Source organism: Hippopotamus amphibius, chromosome 13, assembly GCF_030028045.1.
Source record: "Hippopotamus amphibius kiboko isolate mHipAmp2 chromosome 13, mHipAmp2.hap2, whole genome shotgun sequence".
In the NCBI taxonomy this organism is placed as follows: domain Eukaryota; kingdom Metazoa; phylum Chordata; class Mammalia; order Artiodactyla; family Hippopotamidae; genus Hippopotamus; species Hippopotamus amphibius.
In genome coordinates, this window is record NC_080198.1 from 24,768,033 (window position 1) to 24,783,814 (window position 15,782).

At 40.0% G+C, this 15,782-nt stretch overlaps 1 protein-coding gene across 1 annotated transcript in view; it reads left to right on the forward strand.

Annotated features, from left to right (window-relative positions):
• The window catches only part of ADAMTS9 (ADAM metallopeptidase with thrombospondin type 1 motif 9), a 168,365-nt gene that overhangs the window by 67,292 nt on the left and 85,291 nt on the right, over positions 1 to 15,782 (forward strand). The window contains exons 20-25 of the mRNA XM_057705101.1: positions 4,716 to 4,926; positions 5,423 to 5,587; positions 7,404 to 7,568; positions 11,058 to 11,177; positions 13,772 to 13,876; positions 14,015 to 14,182. Of these exons, the coding sequence (XP_057561084.1) occupies positions 4,716 to 4,926; positions 5,423 to 5,587; positions 7,404 to 7,568; positions 11,058 to 11,177; positions 13,772 to 13,876; positions 14,015 to 14,182 (934 nt within the window). The remainder of the gene's footprint in view (positions 1 to 4,715; positions 4,927 to 5,422; positions 5,588 to 7,403; positions 7,569 to 11,057; positions 11,178 to 13,771; positions 13,877 to 14,014; positions 14,183 to 15,782) is intronic.

Below are 15,782 nucleotides of genomic sequence, written 5' to 3' on the forward strand. Positions count from 1 at the left end.
CTTCTCAAAAAATAGTTAGCTAATTGCTGAACTGAATTAATCACTAAAGTTTAGGGGAAAAACATTGAGTTGGTGAATAGATTGCTTGAGGCATAACTTCATTAAATTGGGAGAGGTGACATTATCAGACTAGCCTTATTTCAAATTATCACTGAAAATAATATTATTAATAATTAACTAGTATTAGTTAATAATAATATGAATATCATTCAGACTGGTACTACTCTGAAAGTATTAGTAGAGTCGACCATTTACTAAGAACGGGTTTTTTTTATTTTATAAATTTATTTATTTATTTATTTATTTATTTATTTTATTGGCTGTGTTGGGTCTTCGTTGCTGCACATGGGCTTTCCCTAGTTGCGGCGAGTGGGGGCTACTCTTCATTGTGGTGCGCAGGCTTCTCATTGCAGTGGCCTCTCTCGTTGCAGAGCACGGGCTCTAGGCGTGTGGGCTTCAGTCGTTGCGGCACATGGGCTCAATAGTTGTGGCTCACGGGCTCTAGAGCGCAGGCTCAATAGTTGTGGCACATGGGCTTAGTTGCTCCGTGGCATGTGGTATCTTCCTGGAGCAGAGATCGAACCCGTGTCCCCTGCATTGGCAGGCGGATTCCCACCCACTGCGCCACCTAAGAAGTCTGTAAGAACTGGTTTTAACAGTTCAAAGTTATCCTGTTAATATTCTTATATTAATAGTTCTTATATATATTCTTATTAATATAATATCCTATTAATTTATACATATCCTATATAATTAATATTCTATTAATTCCTCAAACAGCACAGTGACATAAGTAGTATTATTATCTCCACTTAAAAAATAAGGAAGACAGAGGCTGAGAGAAGTTAAGCAAATTCACCAAAGTCACACCACTGTTTAGTGAAGTGATGGGATTCAAGTGTGCTCCATCCAGCCCTTGAGCCTGTAGCCTTGAGCCCTAGGAGAACAGTGTTTTCATTTTTTAATTCAGTCGTTAACGATGGGTGATACTCCATTCTGTGTAGCTTTTCTTCCTTGCTGAAAAGAAATAATACTGAGGAGTTTTCTGCCCCATGTCTGTTGCGTACCTTACTTGGATCCCTTCAGATGTCATTTCTGCACTGGCTGAATTCAACTGGGGCTGGTAGAGTCTCAAAGGATCAATGCACATATTGTGCACCACCTGCCTGCAGCACTGAGCACGCTCTTATAATCGCAAGGAAGGCGGGTTTGTACAAAGAACCACAAGTAATAGAACATGACCATAAAAAATAAATAAATGGTTTTGGAAGAACCCTGTTTAAAGTTTACTCAAGGAGCACCAGGTTGAAGGTGAAGATCACGTTTGAACTGTTTCTTCGAGAAACTAATATTTTTCACTTCAAACAGATTCTAAAATAAGCCACCATTTAGTTGGTGACAACACTGGTGAATCTGATGTTCTCCAAAGTTTCTCCTGCATCAGAAGCTTTCAAACAGAGAACAAAAATTAAGCGCACTGTACAAAGTGAATGCATTGAAAGGTAGTCTTGGATATCCATGAGACTTTTATGTAGAATTATGCATAAGATCTCAACTGGATTTCTTTCACTTTGTAGTGTTGGTTTACATAGAGTTACATGATACTGAGAACTTGGTTGGAAATAAAACACCAAGGGTAATAATAATAGCAGCAGCTACTTTTCATGAGTGTGTGCCCTGTTGGTTAAATGCTACACATGCCTTGTTTCATTTAATTGTCATAGTAGCCCTATGAAATTGATCCTACTCACCCCCATTTCACAGATAAGGAAGCTGAGGCTCAGTGAGGTTAAGTGAGTCACCTAGCTAATAAATGTTGAGCTTGTATTTGCATCCAGGTCTTTCTGATTCTGATTTTTATTAAAACTCATTTCACAATAACTAGGTAAATAAAGTCAGGGCTTAAAGTCATTGCATTTCGTATAGAAGGTATGTCAAAGGTGCTGTTTTAAATTCCTCATTTGGAGAAAGCCACTTGTTTTTTTTTTTTATACTTAAAAAAAACTTTATTGATACCAAAAGAAGACAGTAGCTCAGGGAATAGGCTTGGGTGATGATAGCACCTCTGACTGATTAGAGAAAAGAAAGTGAAGGAATTTTAGCCATGCCTTTTGGTAGAAGCATCTGTGGTAGAAGTGACAGACCTTGGGGGTCAGAATTTAGAAATGAAAAGAGAAAGGGGTGTTTAGGATTTATACAGCCTCATAACTAGCCAGGTGCATGCTCACATCTGAAATTAAGTAGAAGATCATGTTTATTTGTCAGCATTCAACCTCATATCTTACTGGCTTTTACAGATTGTTGGAAGAATAAAGTTGTTCATTGAAAAACATACAAATGTGGAAACTGAGCCCAAAGAAGGCATTACTGTCTATCTTCTGTCAACCTGACAGTCACTGTAATTGTGATTTATACTAACTACTGCCAAGTATCTATGTGCAAAACTGAATGACTGGAGAGAGATTTGGTACTGGTAGCTCAAACTCAAATAGATTTTCCCAACACGTGTTTATGGAACACTAGTTCAGAAGATGATCCCTGGCAAACCAGTATGTGTGAGAAGTATTACTGACTGTCTTCTCCACTATGTGAAGATTCGTAATTCGGATTAACACTTTGAAGGCCCTGAGAAATTCTGCAATAGAGGAACCTGCCTAAATCCGTAGTTCCCCAAATTATTTAATGCCACAATGCCCCACACACCCACGAAGACATACACATTTTTTTCTGTTTCCACTTATTAACAGACACTTTGCTTTTCTGCAGTATAGTAACACATTACAATTGTCACATGACATGAATGAATGAATTCAGAACACTGAAGGTAAGATGACTTTCCAGGGTGATAATAAGTGAAGTAAGTGATAACATTTTGAGAACTTTGCTAAAGCAGTGCTATGCCCTTTCCACAGACTCCCCCACATTCTCTGCCTGGATTCTGGAGATTGTATGAATGTCAGGGAAACTCTGGTACACTTTTCCAGCCCAAGCTGCTGGTGTGCTTTATGGGGGCAGGGGGCGGGGGGCAGGATACCTGGCTCCCTTATCCAGGATGGAAAATAACCTTTCCACAAGGAAATGATGATGAAGGCAAAGAGAAGGTAGCAAAGAATCAAAGCGCAGATGAAAGTTCCAGATGCCTCTGTTGAATTGGTTCATATTTTTTGCCTCACTTCCTTAGGGAAGTGAGAGTTTGCCCAGATTAAACTTTGACAGGATGAGATAAAGCACTGTTTTACAGTCCCCATATAACATGTTCCGGTTAGAACAAAATCCTCCAAATACCATGTCACTCTCATGGAAAATCTCAGTAGCCCACTTTACATGCCAAATGTAGAAGTGGGTCAACTCTGACCTACTTTTGAGCATTTGTGAGAAATTCCAAGATAAGCACGTGTCCAGTGCTCCTCTTTTCTTCCTGAGTGTAGGTGGCAGAACTCTTAGGGCATTGGTATTTGGCAAACCGCCGAGTTTCTGAGCAGGAGAAAATTAACGATCAAGAACAAATTCAAGTGAAGATTATAAAGAAATCATCCTTTTGGGATTGCTAAGTTTGGTCAACGAAACATGTTTCAAGCTCATTTACTTAGACTGTTCTATTCATTTTAAGCATTTTTTTTTTCCTTTTTAAGCACTATCCCTGTTGCTGGAGCAGTAAAAGAACCACTTGATTTATCAGTACATACTGAGGACCTACTGTGTGCCAAGAAATGATTATTATATATACTAGGGATACAAAGTTGACAAAATTTTGTAGACTCAAATCTAACTTTAAAAGTGAATAATCGTGGAGCTGAAAGGGATGAACAGGTGGAGCACAGAGGATTTTTAGGTCCGTGTGATAGTATAATGGTGGATATATTTCACTAAACATATGTCTAAACCCACAGAATATGTAACATCAAGAGTGAACCCTAATGTAAACTATAGACTTTAGTTGATAATGATGTGTCAGCGTAGGTTCATCAGTTGTCACAAATATACCACTCTGGTGGGGGATGTGGATAATGGGGAGGCTGTACGTGTGTAGGGGCAGGGGTATATGGAAAACCTCTGCAGCTTCCTCCCAATTTTGTCATGGACCTAAAACTGCTCTAAAACATTAGTCTTGAAAAAAATTGTAATTGAGTTATGTAGACTATGATTCATGTCTGCAAGCAACTTACAGTCTTTGTTCACAGATAAAATGTACACAGTTTAGCATACTTGAAATTCACAATCACAGTCCAAATTATCCATTCCTTTATTAATTCACAGAATATTCATTGAGCATTTTCCAGCACAGGCCCACGTAAAGGAGATTTCCTAGGGAGTGTTTCCAACAGTGGTTCTCTGTTACAGCAGCCTACTTGAGAAATGAAATGCTGCGTTGCATGAACCTTTTAAATATAAAAGTGCTTTTTTTTGCTCTGTTGAATTCCAGTGTTTTGTTTGTTTGTTTGTTTTGGTTGCTTGAATTTCAGATTGACTGTATCGGGGGAGGATCTTCACAAAGATAGAACCTCTGTCACTCTGTGACTTCCATGTACATTGGCTGCCATGAAAAATAGATGAAAATGTTGGTTTAAAATTGAATTTCAGTAACTCAGTGTGGCTTTGGGTTGCATGGTATTTGAGTTAAGGAAGAAAACAGAACTCAACTCTTCCACCAGTCGAGTGTCAGTAAGACGTATATTTAATAGAAATGTTGGTTTCTCCCCATTGTTTATGCACAGGTGGCATGTGGCCAGCAGGAGTGAATGTAGTACCCAGTGTGGCTTGGGTTACCGCACGCTGGACATCTACTGTGCCAAATACAGTAGGCTAGATGGAAAGACTGAGAAGGTTGATGACAGTTTTTGCAGCAGTCACCCCAAACCAAGCAACCGGGAAAAATGCTCAGGAGAATGTAACACAGGTGGCTGGCGCTATTCTGCTTGGACTGAAGTAAGTTGGTTTTCGCTCAGAGAGTCATCTTCTTGGAAGCTAAATCTGATTAGTTGATGATGGCTCCTTGCAGAGCTGCATTGAGAAACCCCATTTAAAGTAGCATGATTGATTTATAATGCGTGCCCCCATTAAAACTTCAGAAAAGAGTACCACAACCAATCTGCAGTATTTGACGTGGGCATGGCATGTAGGAAACTGGGAGCGGTGGAACAACTCAACCAATCGCTTTTTTCATATCCCACAAGCCATGTCTGATTTTATTTTCCTCTGCTAGTTTGCTCATATTGACTTTGGGATAAACCTGGTAAATAAATTGATAACATGAAGAGATACCCCTAGGATAACAACTAGAATTGACCAGGCTTTGTCAGTTGGTTGTTTCTTAAGAATTGGAAGAAACAAGCCAGCCTAGCCAGTATCTTGAGCGTGCTTGATGAGAAAGTGAGCAACAGTTTTATTTCTTTTTTTTTTTTTTTTTTTTTGGTCCTTTCAGTGTTCTAAAAGCTGTGATGGTGGAACCCAGAGGAGACGGGCTATTTGTGTCAACACCCGTAATGATGTACTGGATGATAGCAAGTGCACGCACCAAGAGAAAGTCACCTTTCAGAAGTGCAGTGAGTTCGCTTGTCCACAGTGGAAGTCGGGAGACTGGTCAGAGGTGAGATGGGAAGGCTGTCATGTCCCCCAGGTCGTCCCTGATACTCAGTTTTGAGTCTCCCCAGGTCAGTTCAAGGCCAAAACAGCTGCACCTTTCTCCCACCTCCCCTTGAGGAAACAACTCCAGTCTTCGCCCTGCCCCATGACTGTCTTATTGGACATGACTGGTCCACTGGCAACCTCAGAGTCACGGCGGGTTTAGCTGCATCACCCGCTATGCTAGCTTCTATTGGTGATTTTTGAAGTTCCAGCCCCTAACCTTCCCTCCTCTTTGAGCCCTGGCTAAGTTGCTGTAAAGGAAATCAGGGCTTTATTGATTATAAAGCAGCATTGGCTTAGATCTGAAGTAAAAAATGAGGTTCCCTGATCTCTTACCTTTGAAATAAGAGAATTAGTTGCCAGCGAGTGACCTGTTTGATTACCCATCCAGTTGCTAGTGGAAAACTTGGGGAAAAGAGAAAGGACCAGGCTGAGTATTCCAGGTTTATGCTTTGCTTGCCCCTTACCTGATGAAGCATAAGGCAAACCCTCCGTTGTTTGTGGCCCCAGGAAAGCAAGAGGAAGAAGGCAGAGCCTCTTTCTCGCATGTATAGACAGTGTTTGTATTTCCCCGTGAGATTCTCACGGAGCAGGTGCCCTCCTCCACCTTCTTTCAAAGGAGCAGGTGGCAGGGAACCAGAAATGGCCTTATTTGGGGGCCAAGTCAGGAATGTGGAGAAAGAGGTGTTTCCCTGCTACAGCTTCTGCAGCCATTCCCTTATCTCCTCTGTGCAAGTGCAATATTAACTGTTTACTTTCAACAGGGAGTAAAACATGACTCTTAGAAGAATACTAGTAATGCCTTTGAAATGGCAAAGTAAGAGTGCATGTGACTAACAGTGTCTGACTTCTGGACAAATTAGCAACAAACCTAGTGCTTGTGTTTTATGTTAAATAAGTGGCCTTAGGTTCAATTCTTGTATTTGGTTAAAAACAACAACAACAACAACAACAACAACAACAACAGAAAGATGAGAGAAGCTGTTGGGTTTAAGTTCTACTTAGATAGCTAATACTAACTAAAGTATCACCTCAAATTAAGTCGCAACACTTTGCAAAAATACTTGATGAAATGGCGGTGGGAAATATCAAAGTATATATTCAGTATGATCCAGTTTTCCATCGCTAAAAAGACTTGGAAGAAAACAGCAAAATTTTAATAATGATTATCCCTAGGTAGGGAGTGAGGTTTGGGGATCGTCACAGTTTCCTCTTTTACGTCTTCCTGTATTTCTCAGGTTTTCTACAATGAACGTAGATGATAATGGCGATTATATGTAAGACTCATTGAAGGAGTGTGTGCTGAGTACTTCACTTGGGTTTTTCTCATTTAGTTTTCACAATTGCTGGCAGGAGGCACTATTGTAGTCCCCATTGTACAGACTGAAATTGAAGTACAGGGAGATCACTCGACTTGGTATATGCACGGCTGATTGTATTAGGGTTAAAAACCAGGTTAGTTTGACTCATAAATTCCCCACCCTTAACTCCTGTGCTCCCAAACCACGAATGCTGTGTTTCAGGATTTCAGAGCATGGTGCTGTGTTGAATTTATTCTGTGCTTGAAACTGGCCCAGAGCCTGGATAAATACAGAGTGAATGAACGAGTGAGTGAATGAGTGAAAGGCATGAGCCTTGATGTATTTACAAATTGCAGTGAGAGACAGAAATTGCTGTGGGAAAAGAGCACACCTGGTCCTGCTAATCAATGACTAATCCCTGGGAACCACAGTGCATTGTTCCGAAATGACCCTGAGTGGCTGTACCTTTTATTACAGTGCTTGGTCACCTGCGGAAAAGGGCATAAGCACCGCCAGGTCTGGTGTCAGTTTGGCGAAGATCGATTAAACGATAGAATCTGTGACCCTGAGACCAAGCCAGCCTCCATGCAGGCCTGTCAGCAACCAGAATGTGCGTCCTGGCAGGCGGGTCCCTGGGGACAGGTATTTTGAATGATAAAGTTCTTAACTACATTCTTTCCTTCTTATCTGGAGCGGGCCTGCAGAGGGACATTCCAGCGGCAGGGATTTAACCGCTGTGGCATATGGCATGAACTGTACCTCCATGGCGCCAAGCGCTGGAAACTCTGCAACCATTTTGCCCCACTTCTGAGGGCTGCCGCTCACCCTCCTGGAGCTGATTATTCCCTTTCCAGACCCACATGCGTGTCTTCGCCCTTGGGTTAAAACTGTAGCTTGAGCACACTTGCATTTGAACAAATTCACAACAGATCTCTTGCCTGATGTTATCTACTAGCGTGTGGCTGTGAGTCTGTTACTGAATGTGATCCCGTACCAGTGTCTTTGGCAGGAGGGTCTGGACTGGGATTTGGAAGACATGTTTTGGCTCCCGGTGTCATGATTCCTAAGCTCACCTCTCATAAATAAGACAGACTTTTCAAACAGAATTAATTAGATCAAAGGTTACAGGGATCATCTCTCTTTGAAAGAATCTTTTCCAAGCCCCCATTGTAGGTTTCACAGTCATTTGAGCTATTCTTAAAGGAGAGAGTGAAAGTCTCCCTTGGGCTTGCATGTAAGAAGCCACTACTCTTGGAATTAAGTCTTTCCTAATATAGAAGCAAAAGCGTTCCGGGTACTATTTAAGTAGCACTCCAAGTTCCCAAGAGAAGCAGAGCAGCTGTTTGCTGTCACTTACGTAATCTCTTTAAGAATGACTCTCCCTCCACCCTGTCCAGCCACAGCCACAGCCTCTTCAGCCCCCTGGCTTATGTCTCATTTCCAACATGCGTGCAGTAAATGAAAGCAGCTTTATTACTACACCCTTACAATTTCTACCATTCACATTGGCGCTTTTCTGAATCCTCTCCATTACACAGCATTCTCGGTCAGAATGGTTGATCTTGTTTGATCATGCTGAGTAAACAGGGAGAGTCCCCTTCAGCTCCAAATCTTGCCTCCTTTTTGTCTACATCTGCATAACTCTTGTGAATAGTAAGAGGAGGAGAGCACAGCTCAGGGCCACTGTTAAGATCTGAATGTAACATCTTTTGGAACTGACAGGCCTATTTTTTATCTGTCTATACCAAGTCAGTCTTAGCCAAAGATCTGTCCTTTCTTTGACTAAACATGCAGTTCAGGGCAACAAACTTTTAAAAAATATTATTGAAGAATAATACATGTTCATAGGGAAGTTTTGCAAAAAGTAATTTAGCAAAAAGAAGATAACCACACGACTAACTCTGTACTGCAGAGTTAATACGTTTATGATTTTCTTATGTTTTAAAAACTATTAGGATTGTATTTGGTCCGTTTTTTGTTAATTGAAGTAAAACTCATTATCTGCTTGGCCAAAATGTTCGTTCAGGTTTTTCCATATTTTGGCCAACCCAATAACAAAATTAACCATTTTAAAGTGAACAAATCAGTGGCGTTTAGTACATTCAGAATGTCGTGCAACCACACCACCTCTATCTAATTCCAAAACATTTTCACCACCCCAAATACCCATTAAGCAATCATTGCATTACCCATTACTCCTCATTTCCCCTTCACCCCTGCAGCCAACAATCTGCTTTCTACCTCCATGAATTTACTTATTCTAAGTATTTCATACAAATGGAATCATACAATATGTGACTGTTTGTGTCTCTGGATTCTTTCACACAGCATAATATCTTTAAGGTTCATCCAACGTTGTAGCACACACCTGTTCTTCATTCCTTTTATGGCTGTATAATATTCCATGTGTAAATATACCATAATTTGTTTATCCATTTATCCCCCTAAGGATTTTGGGTTGTTTGCCCCTGTGGCTGTTGTGACTAGTGCTTAATTCTTCTATAAATGTTTGGTAGAATTTAACAGCAAAGCCGTCTGGTCCTGGACATTTCTTTATTAGGTCTTGATTACTGAGTCAGTCTTTTTAGTTCTTATAGGTCTGTTCAAATTTTCTGTTTCTTTTTAAGTCAGGTTTTGTGATTTGTGTGTTTCTGGGTAATCTCTGTGTGCTTGGCATGTGTGTGTGTTTCATCTAGGTTGTCTAATATGTTGGCATATAATTGTTCACAGTAGTTTCATTAACCTTTTTTATTGCTGTTGAGTCAGCAGCAGTGATCTCACTTTCATTTCGGGTTTTAGTTGTTTGTATCTTCTCTTTTCTTTTTAATCAGTCTAGGTAAAGGTTTATAAATTTTGTTGATCTTTGTAAAGAGCGAGCTTCTGGTTTTGTTGATTCTGTTGTTTTTCTATTCTAGTCTTTTTTTTTTTCCTTCTGCTAGTTTTGAGTTTAGTTTGTTCTTTTTCTAGTTCCTTAAGGTGTAAAGTTAGGTTATTGATTTGAGATCTTTATTTTTTTAATAATATACATGTTTACAGACATAAATTTCCCTCTGAGCACTGTTTTTTATGCGTATTTGTATTTATTAAAACATAAATTTTATTTTTTTAATTACATTCATCTGAAAGTACTTCCTAATTTCTTTTGTGATTTCTTCTCTGATCCCACTGTTTGTTTAAGACTGTGTTGTTTTGTTTTCACATATTTGTGAATCTTTCAGTTTTCCTGCTGTTATTACTTTCTAACTTCACTCCATTGTGGCCAGAGACCATACTTTGTGGGATTTCAGTGTTTTAAAATTTATTGAGACTTGTGGCCTAATATACAGTCTGTGCTGGAGAATGTTCCCATGTGCATTTGAGAGGAATATGTAATGGTGGGGGGGAGAGCAAAAATGTCTCAACACTTTCCCACTGAAATTTGGCAGTAAGCACTCACCTAGGTGCTAAGTGTTTGATTAGATTTCAGAATTCAAAAGAACCCCAAAAAGCAAAAAACTGATCCTGCCAGTTTTTACCAGCTTAAGAGTTGCTTCAGTGGAGGGATCAACTCTTGGATCTTTCTGAACTACCATTTCCATGAGGTCACTCCCTCTACTTATTGTTTTTTTAATGCTTTTAAAATCTAACAATTAGGCTTAGTGGCTACATTTTCTTTATGATCTGTTTGCCATGGTGCATTTAAGCTGCATTTTGGTTCTTGTCTATTTAGGTGGTTTCTAATATTTTTCCTTTTATAAATAATATTGCAAAGGCTGTTCTTTCACAAAAATATTCATGCAAACTCTGTTTCTTTAGGAAAATTTTCCAGCATTTTGCTAGGTATAGTTTAAAAGATGTAAAAATGATTGAAATGTATTCCCCTCCTTTCAGGGGTTCACAGTCAAGGAATTGAACTCCTACAAACATACTTCCAATGGGAGGTAGAAATAATTCCATGTAGTACCTTGATAATTGATCAATATACTTTGTACAGAGTAGGATTACCTGCTTTGACCTAATATCTTTGGGTGCCAGCCCTCTGGCCCACTGTGATGAAAGTATTTTTCTCTTATAGAACGTTATGGGTAAAAGTTAGGGAAAAAGAACATTTGCTAGATTGTATATACTTTCTGTTTTATTTCTTTCCCCCAGTGCAGTGTCACTTGTGGACAGGGATACCAGCTAAGAGCAGTGAAATGCATCATTGGGACTTACATGTCAGTGGTGGATGACAATGACTGCAATGCAGCAACTAGACCCACTGATACGCAGGTAAATGTCTTTTGTCCAAATCAGTTATTGGCTTTGGGCACTGATGCCAAAACTTCCCAGGAGCTCAGTCAAAACTGAAGTCCTTTCGTAGTTAACTACGTAAATATAGAAAACAGTAGATTAAGTTGTTCTAGATTTACTTATTTGTTATAGTTTGGATCTCATATTTTGACGGACCGGTTTTGTTCTTCTCTGCTTATTGGAATTGTATGCAGGCTTGATTCTGATTATTATTGGGTGGCAAAGGTTGACTCTTTGGGCTGGTTTCTTGAACTCAGATTTTTTTAATGATTTCAATGTAGTGTTTGGCAGATAGTATCACATGTTCATGCTGCATGTGCCGGAGCTGGCGTGTTCCAGCTTGCAAGCAATGGTTGGTAAATTTTCAGAAATTTTGCGAGCTGGTTGTTAAATACAGCCATTATTAAAAATTGAAAATATAAACCTATAACTAAATAGATGATATTAAAAATTAAGTTGAGAAATACTCAGAACTTGCCCCGTTCTAATTATTTTCCTGTATTTTACTACGATTTACGTTACATTTGTATGTATTTGCATGGTGACAATACGATATAATGGTGAGCTACTGCACACCCCTTCCTAACTGTGTTCATTGATATCAAGTTGGTAGCTTGAAAGTGGCCATGGTAAAAGTTCTTACACCATAGAAATCAGCAAATGCTGCAATTCAGAGTTGAAATGATTTTTGTGTCGATTGTTTAGACTTAAAAAAGTGATGGAACAAATGTTAACAATGCAGACTAAACTTTTAAAAGTCTTGTGTCTGCAGCTGTTATGTTGTAAGTAACACAAAAAAAATTAAGAAAATATTTTTCTGGTATTTGAAAATTATTTTCTGGTTCAGCAAAGAAATTATTCATATCATCCCTGAGTGAGTAAAGCTCTGACATACATTTTCATTGTTTCTCTTTCACGTACTCTTAAATGTAAACAGAATATCAACTAACATTCATGTCATAATGACAGACAACCATTGTTTAGCCACACATTTAAGAGTTCAGCAAAAACAACAAAAGTATTCTATGAGAATCAGTTGGCTCTATGAAATTTAAAATAAACATTTGTATATTTTATTATTTGTAAATTTTATGCTGTACATTCTTTATATCAGAAAAACTTATAATAAACAAGCATATATATACACATGTATGTGTATGTGATATGTGTGTATGTATATATGTACACACATATCTATACACACACATAAGCACACCTTGTTTCTCAAGATAGCTAGTTGATAATCATTCACCAGCACACTCTTCCATGTGGACCTTGATTTTGCCATCATTTGTGTTAAGAGAATATGTAAAGAGAAGACTTGGGTTTGCAGATCAACTTAGCTAATTGCAGAAGACAGGGTTTGAACCCAGACTATGCCCAGAACACATGCTCTGAGCCCCCATCTGGGCAGTGTACTGTTTCGGCTCTGAGCACCCTCAGTCAGCTACTTTGCAGCATGTGTTGTTGATGAATGAAGAGCCTCAGAAAAGGAAATGCATATGGCAGTGTCGTTCATGCTGTCATCACTGATCAATTAACCAAACACCATTTGTGACTTGTGTCATCTTTATTTTTATTACTTCATTGAAATGTTCCAACCAACTGCATGATCAATGCCTTGGAATTAGCTACGACATCTAAACAAGCAGAAAGTAGGGACTTAGCGACTCCCTCAGAGATTCACAACATATATTTCTAAGTTATTCAGTAATATCCGTGGACTGACTATAGGACAGCTCCTGCAGTTGTAGCATGTGAATAAATTCTTCACTGTGTGACAAGTTCCCTGTGCCATTCTTTGGACCCCAGGCAGAGGAATAGGCAAGGTCTGGAGCCAAATAACAGAATTTCCTGTTCAGTTTGTAAGCTTCCTGAAGTTGCTTTAACACTGTGCCTCCAGCACTTTGCACCATGCCCAGGACATCCTGGGCATTTAATGCATGTGTATTTAATCAAAGAACATTTGATAACCACTGAGGCTAGGAATAATCATGAGCAGGTATGTACTTCCATCTTCCCATTTGTAAATTTGGGACTATTACCTACACATGATAACCTCAGTCCATCATAGGAATGTACTCCGAGCTATCGAGGGGTATGGTATAAATTCTAGGCTTTGGGATATTGAATACACCTCTTATATCTAGATTTGTCCTTCTTTGGGGCCTCAGGAGGTATCTTCAGGTACACTCATAATGCAAGTTCATGGATTACAAAATCTGATTAGGACATGAATTGAAATATAGGAGCAGAATTTGGCCTTCAAAAAAATTTTTTTAATTAACAGTTAATAATTTTAAAAGGGTATGCTGCTCTTTCCTAAATTGTGTGTCATTTTACAATATCTTTCTTCATGCAAACTGGTAAATAAATATGGTTTTGTATTAAGGCATCCACAAAGGGGCTCAGATTATATCCTATTTTCAGTTGAATTTGTACTTGGGGCTGAGAGATGTCATGTGACTTTCTCCAAATCACTCAGAAGTCTGAAATCTTAGAATTCTTGGTCCTTGTGTTTGAATACGCCATGACTGAAAGGTAACTGGCTTTTTCTTCCTGTCCATGTCTAGGACTGTGAATTACCATCTTGTCATCCTCCCCCAGCTGCCCCGGAAGCAGGGAGAAGCACACACAGTGCTCCAAGGACCCAGTGGCGATTTGGGTCTTGGACTCCAGTAAGAAGTAGAATGGAGGAAATAGGGAGGGTGGAAGGGGAGGCAAATGTTCTCTGACATGACTTTAGAAAGCAGGTTTTTATCCAGTTAGTGATCGTCTCAGATAACATTTCTGCATTATTTTACTCCATCACCCAGTGTTCCGCCACTTGTGGAAAAGGTACCCGGATGAGATATGTCAGCTGCCGGGATGAGGATGGCTCTGTGGCTGACGAGAGTGCCTGTGCGACCCTGCCTAGACCAGTGGCAAAGGAAGAATGTTCTGTGACCCCCTGTGGGCAGTGGAAGGCTCTGGACTGGAGCCCTGTAAGCAAGTGAATTCTTTGGAATTGGGAGAGGACTGGGGGAGCCATGAGGGGGATGACGGGTCATGGGTCCCAAAGGTCAACAGGTACTAGTTCAGAACTGGACTTGGTTTGTGAGTTATTCTTCTCCATGTATGTGCAGCTGGTAGGAATCGTAGCCAGATGTGCAAGAAATGCACATTTCTTTAAAATGTGTAAATCAACTTACAGTCTACTTAAGCCTACATCCTGTTGGGCTGATTGGAAAATGCAGTCTTAATTGAGGCAAGTCACATTAGAATGAAGTAGTCTTGTGGAGTGCCAGAAGTGGCAGGGAGAAGTTGGGGAGTAAGGAGAGGGCCTCAGCTTGAATCTGGATGCCTGCTGCATCCTATGGTCCCTTGAACTCCTGTGCCTCTGGCTTCCCTAGCAGGGGTGAGAAGTGGGAATCCTCAGACAATGCTGGGGACCCAACCTCCTGTGCACACAAGAACCGCCTGTGGACTCTTATAAAAGGGGAAAAACTTTTGTCTTCAGGTAGCTGCTGCTTTCTGCCTTGCAAAAGCTCCCAAGTCTGGTAAATACAAAGCTTAGGATACGTAAAGAGATTGGAGATGACTGTCTCACTAAACACCATAATATGTATATGAAATTTGAGAAATGGATTCAAAGAGAGCTGTGTAACAATCTGGATGTTGACATTAACTGACTGCATGACCTTGAGCAGTCTGGTGTAAGTCTTTGAACCTCAGTTTCTTTTGCTCTTAAAAGAGGCCAAAAAGGATACCTACCTTATAAGGTTGTTGTAAGGATTAATTGAGATTCTGTCTGTTAAATGCTTAGAACAAAGATGATGTTCAGTAAATGGTAAATAATCTCACTTTCATGCCCTGAGCTTCCAGACATATACACGTACCCACATACATACATACGTACATCTATCAGACCCATCTGTCTACTCATCAGATATTTGTAAAACTTACTTAGAAATAGCTGTGACCAACAAATAAGAAAGTCCTTGCCTTTATGAAGATCATTCCAATGGAGATTCCAGTTAATGAGCAAATAAAAATAAAAATACATGATACAGCACCAGATACTGATAAGTACTAGAAAAAAGGTCAAGCACTGTAATGGCAGAGAGCAAGAGGTGGTGTGCTTTTAGACAAGGTGGTCAGAAAGGGCCCCACGTTGCCTTGAGCAGGGCTTGCGTGGAGTGAAGCCGTGAGCCACATGGATATCCGTGTTGTATGGCAGAAAGTAGAGCAGCTGCAAAGACCCTGAGATGGGGTGTTCTTGACCTGCTCAAAAAGCATCCATAAGGCCAGTGGGGCTGGAGTGTAGTGTGTGGAGAGTGATAAGAGATGTGTCAAAAAGGTAGCCAGTGGCCACATCATGAAGGGCCTACTAGGTCAAGGTAAGGACTTTGGATATTATTCACAGTGAATTGGGAAGTCACTAGATGAATGACATGATCTGACTGTTGTTTGCAAGAGTCACAGTTTATGATATGTGGATAACAGACTTGGGGTTGTCGGGGAGGCGTCAAGATTACAAGCAGGAGCCCACGATGAAAGGCCACTGCTATAGTCCTGGCAAGGAAACGTGATGGCCAGGACTAG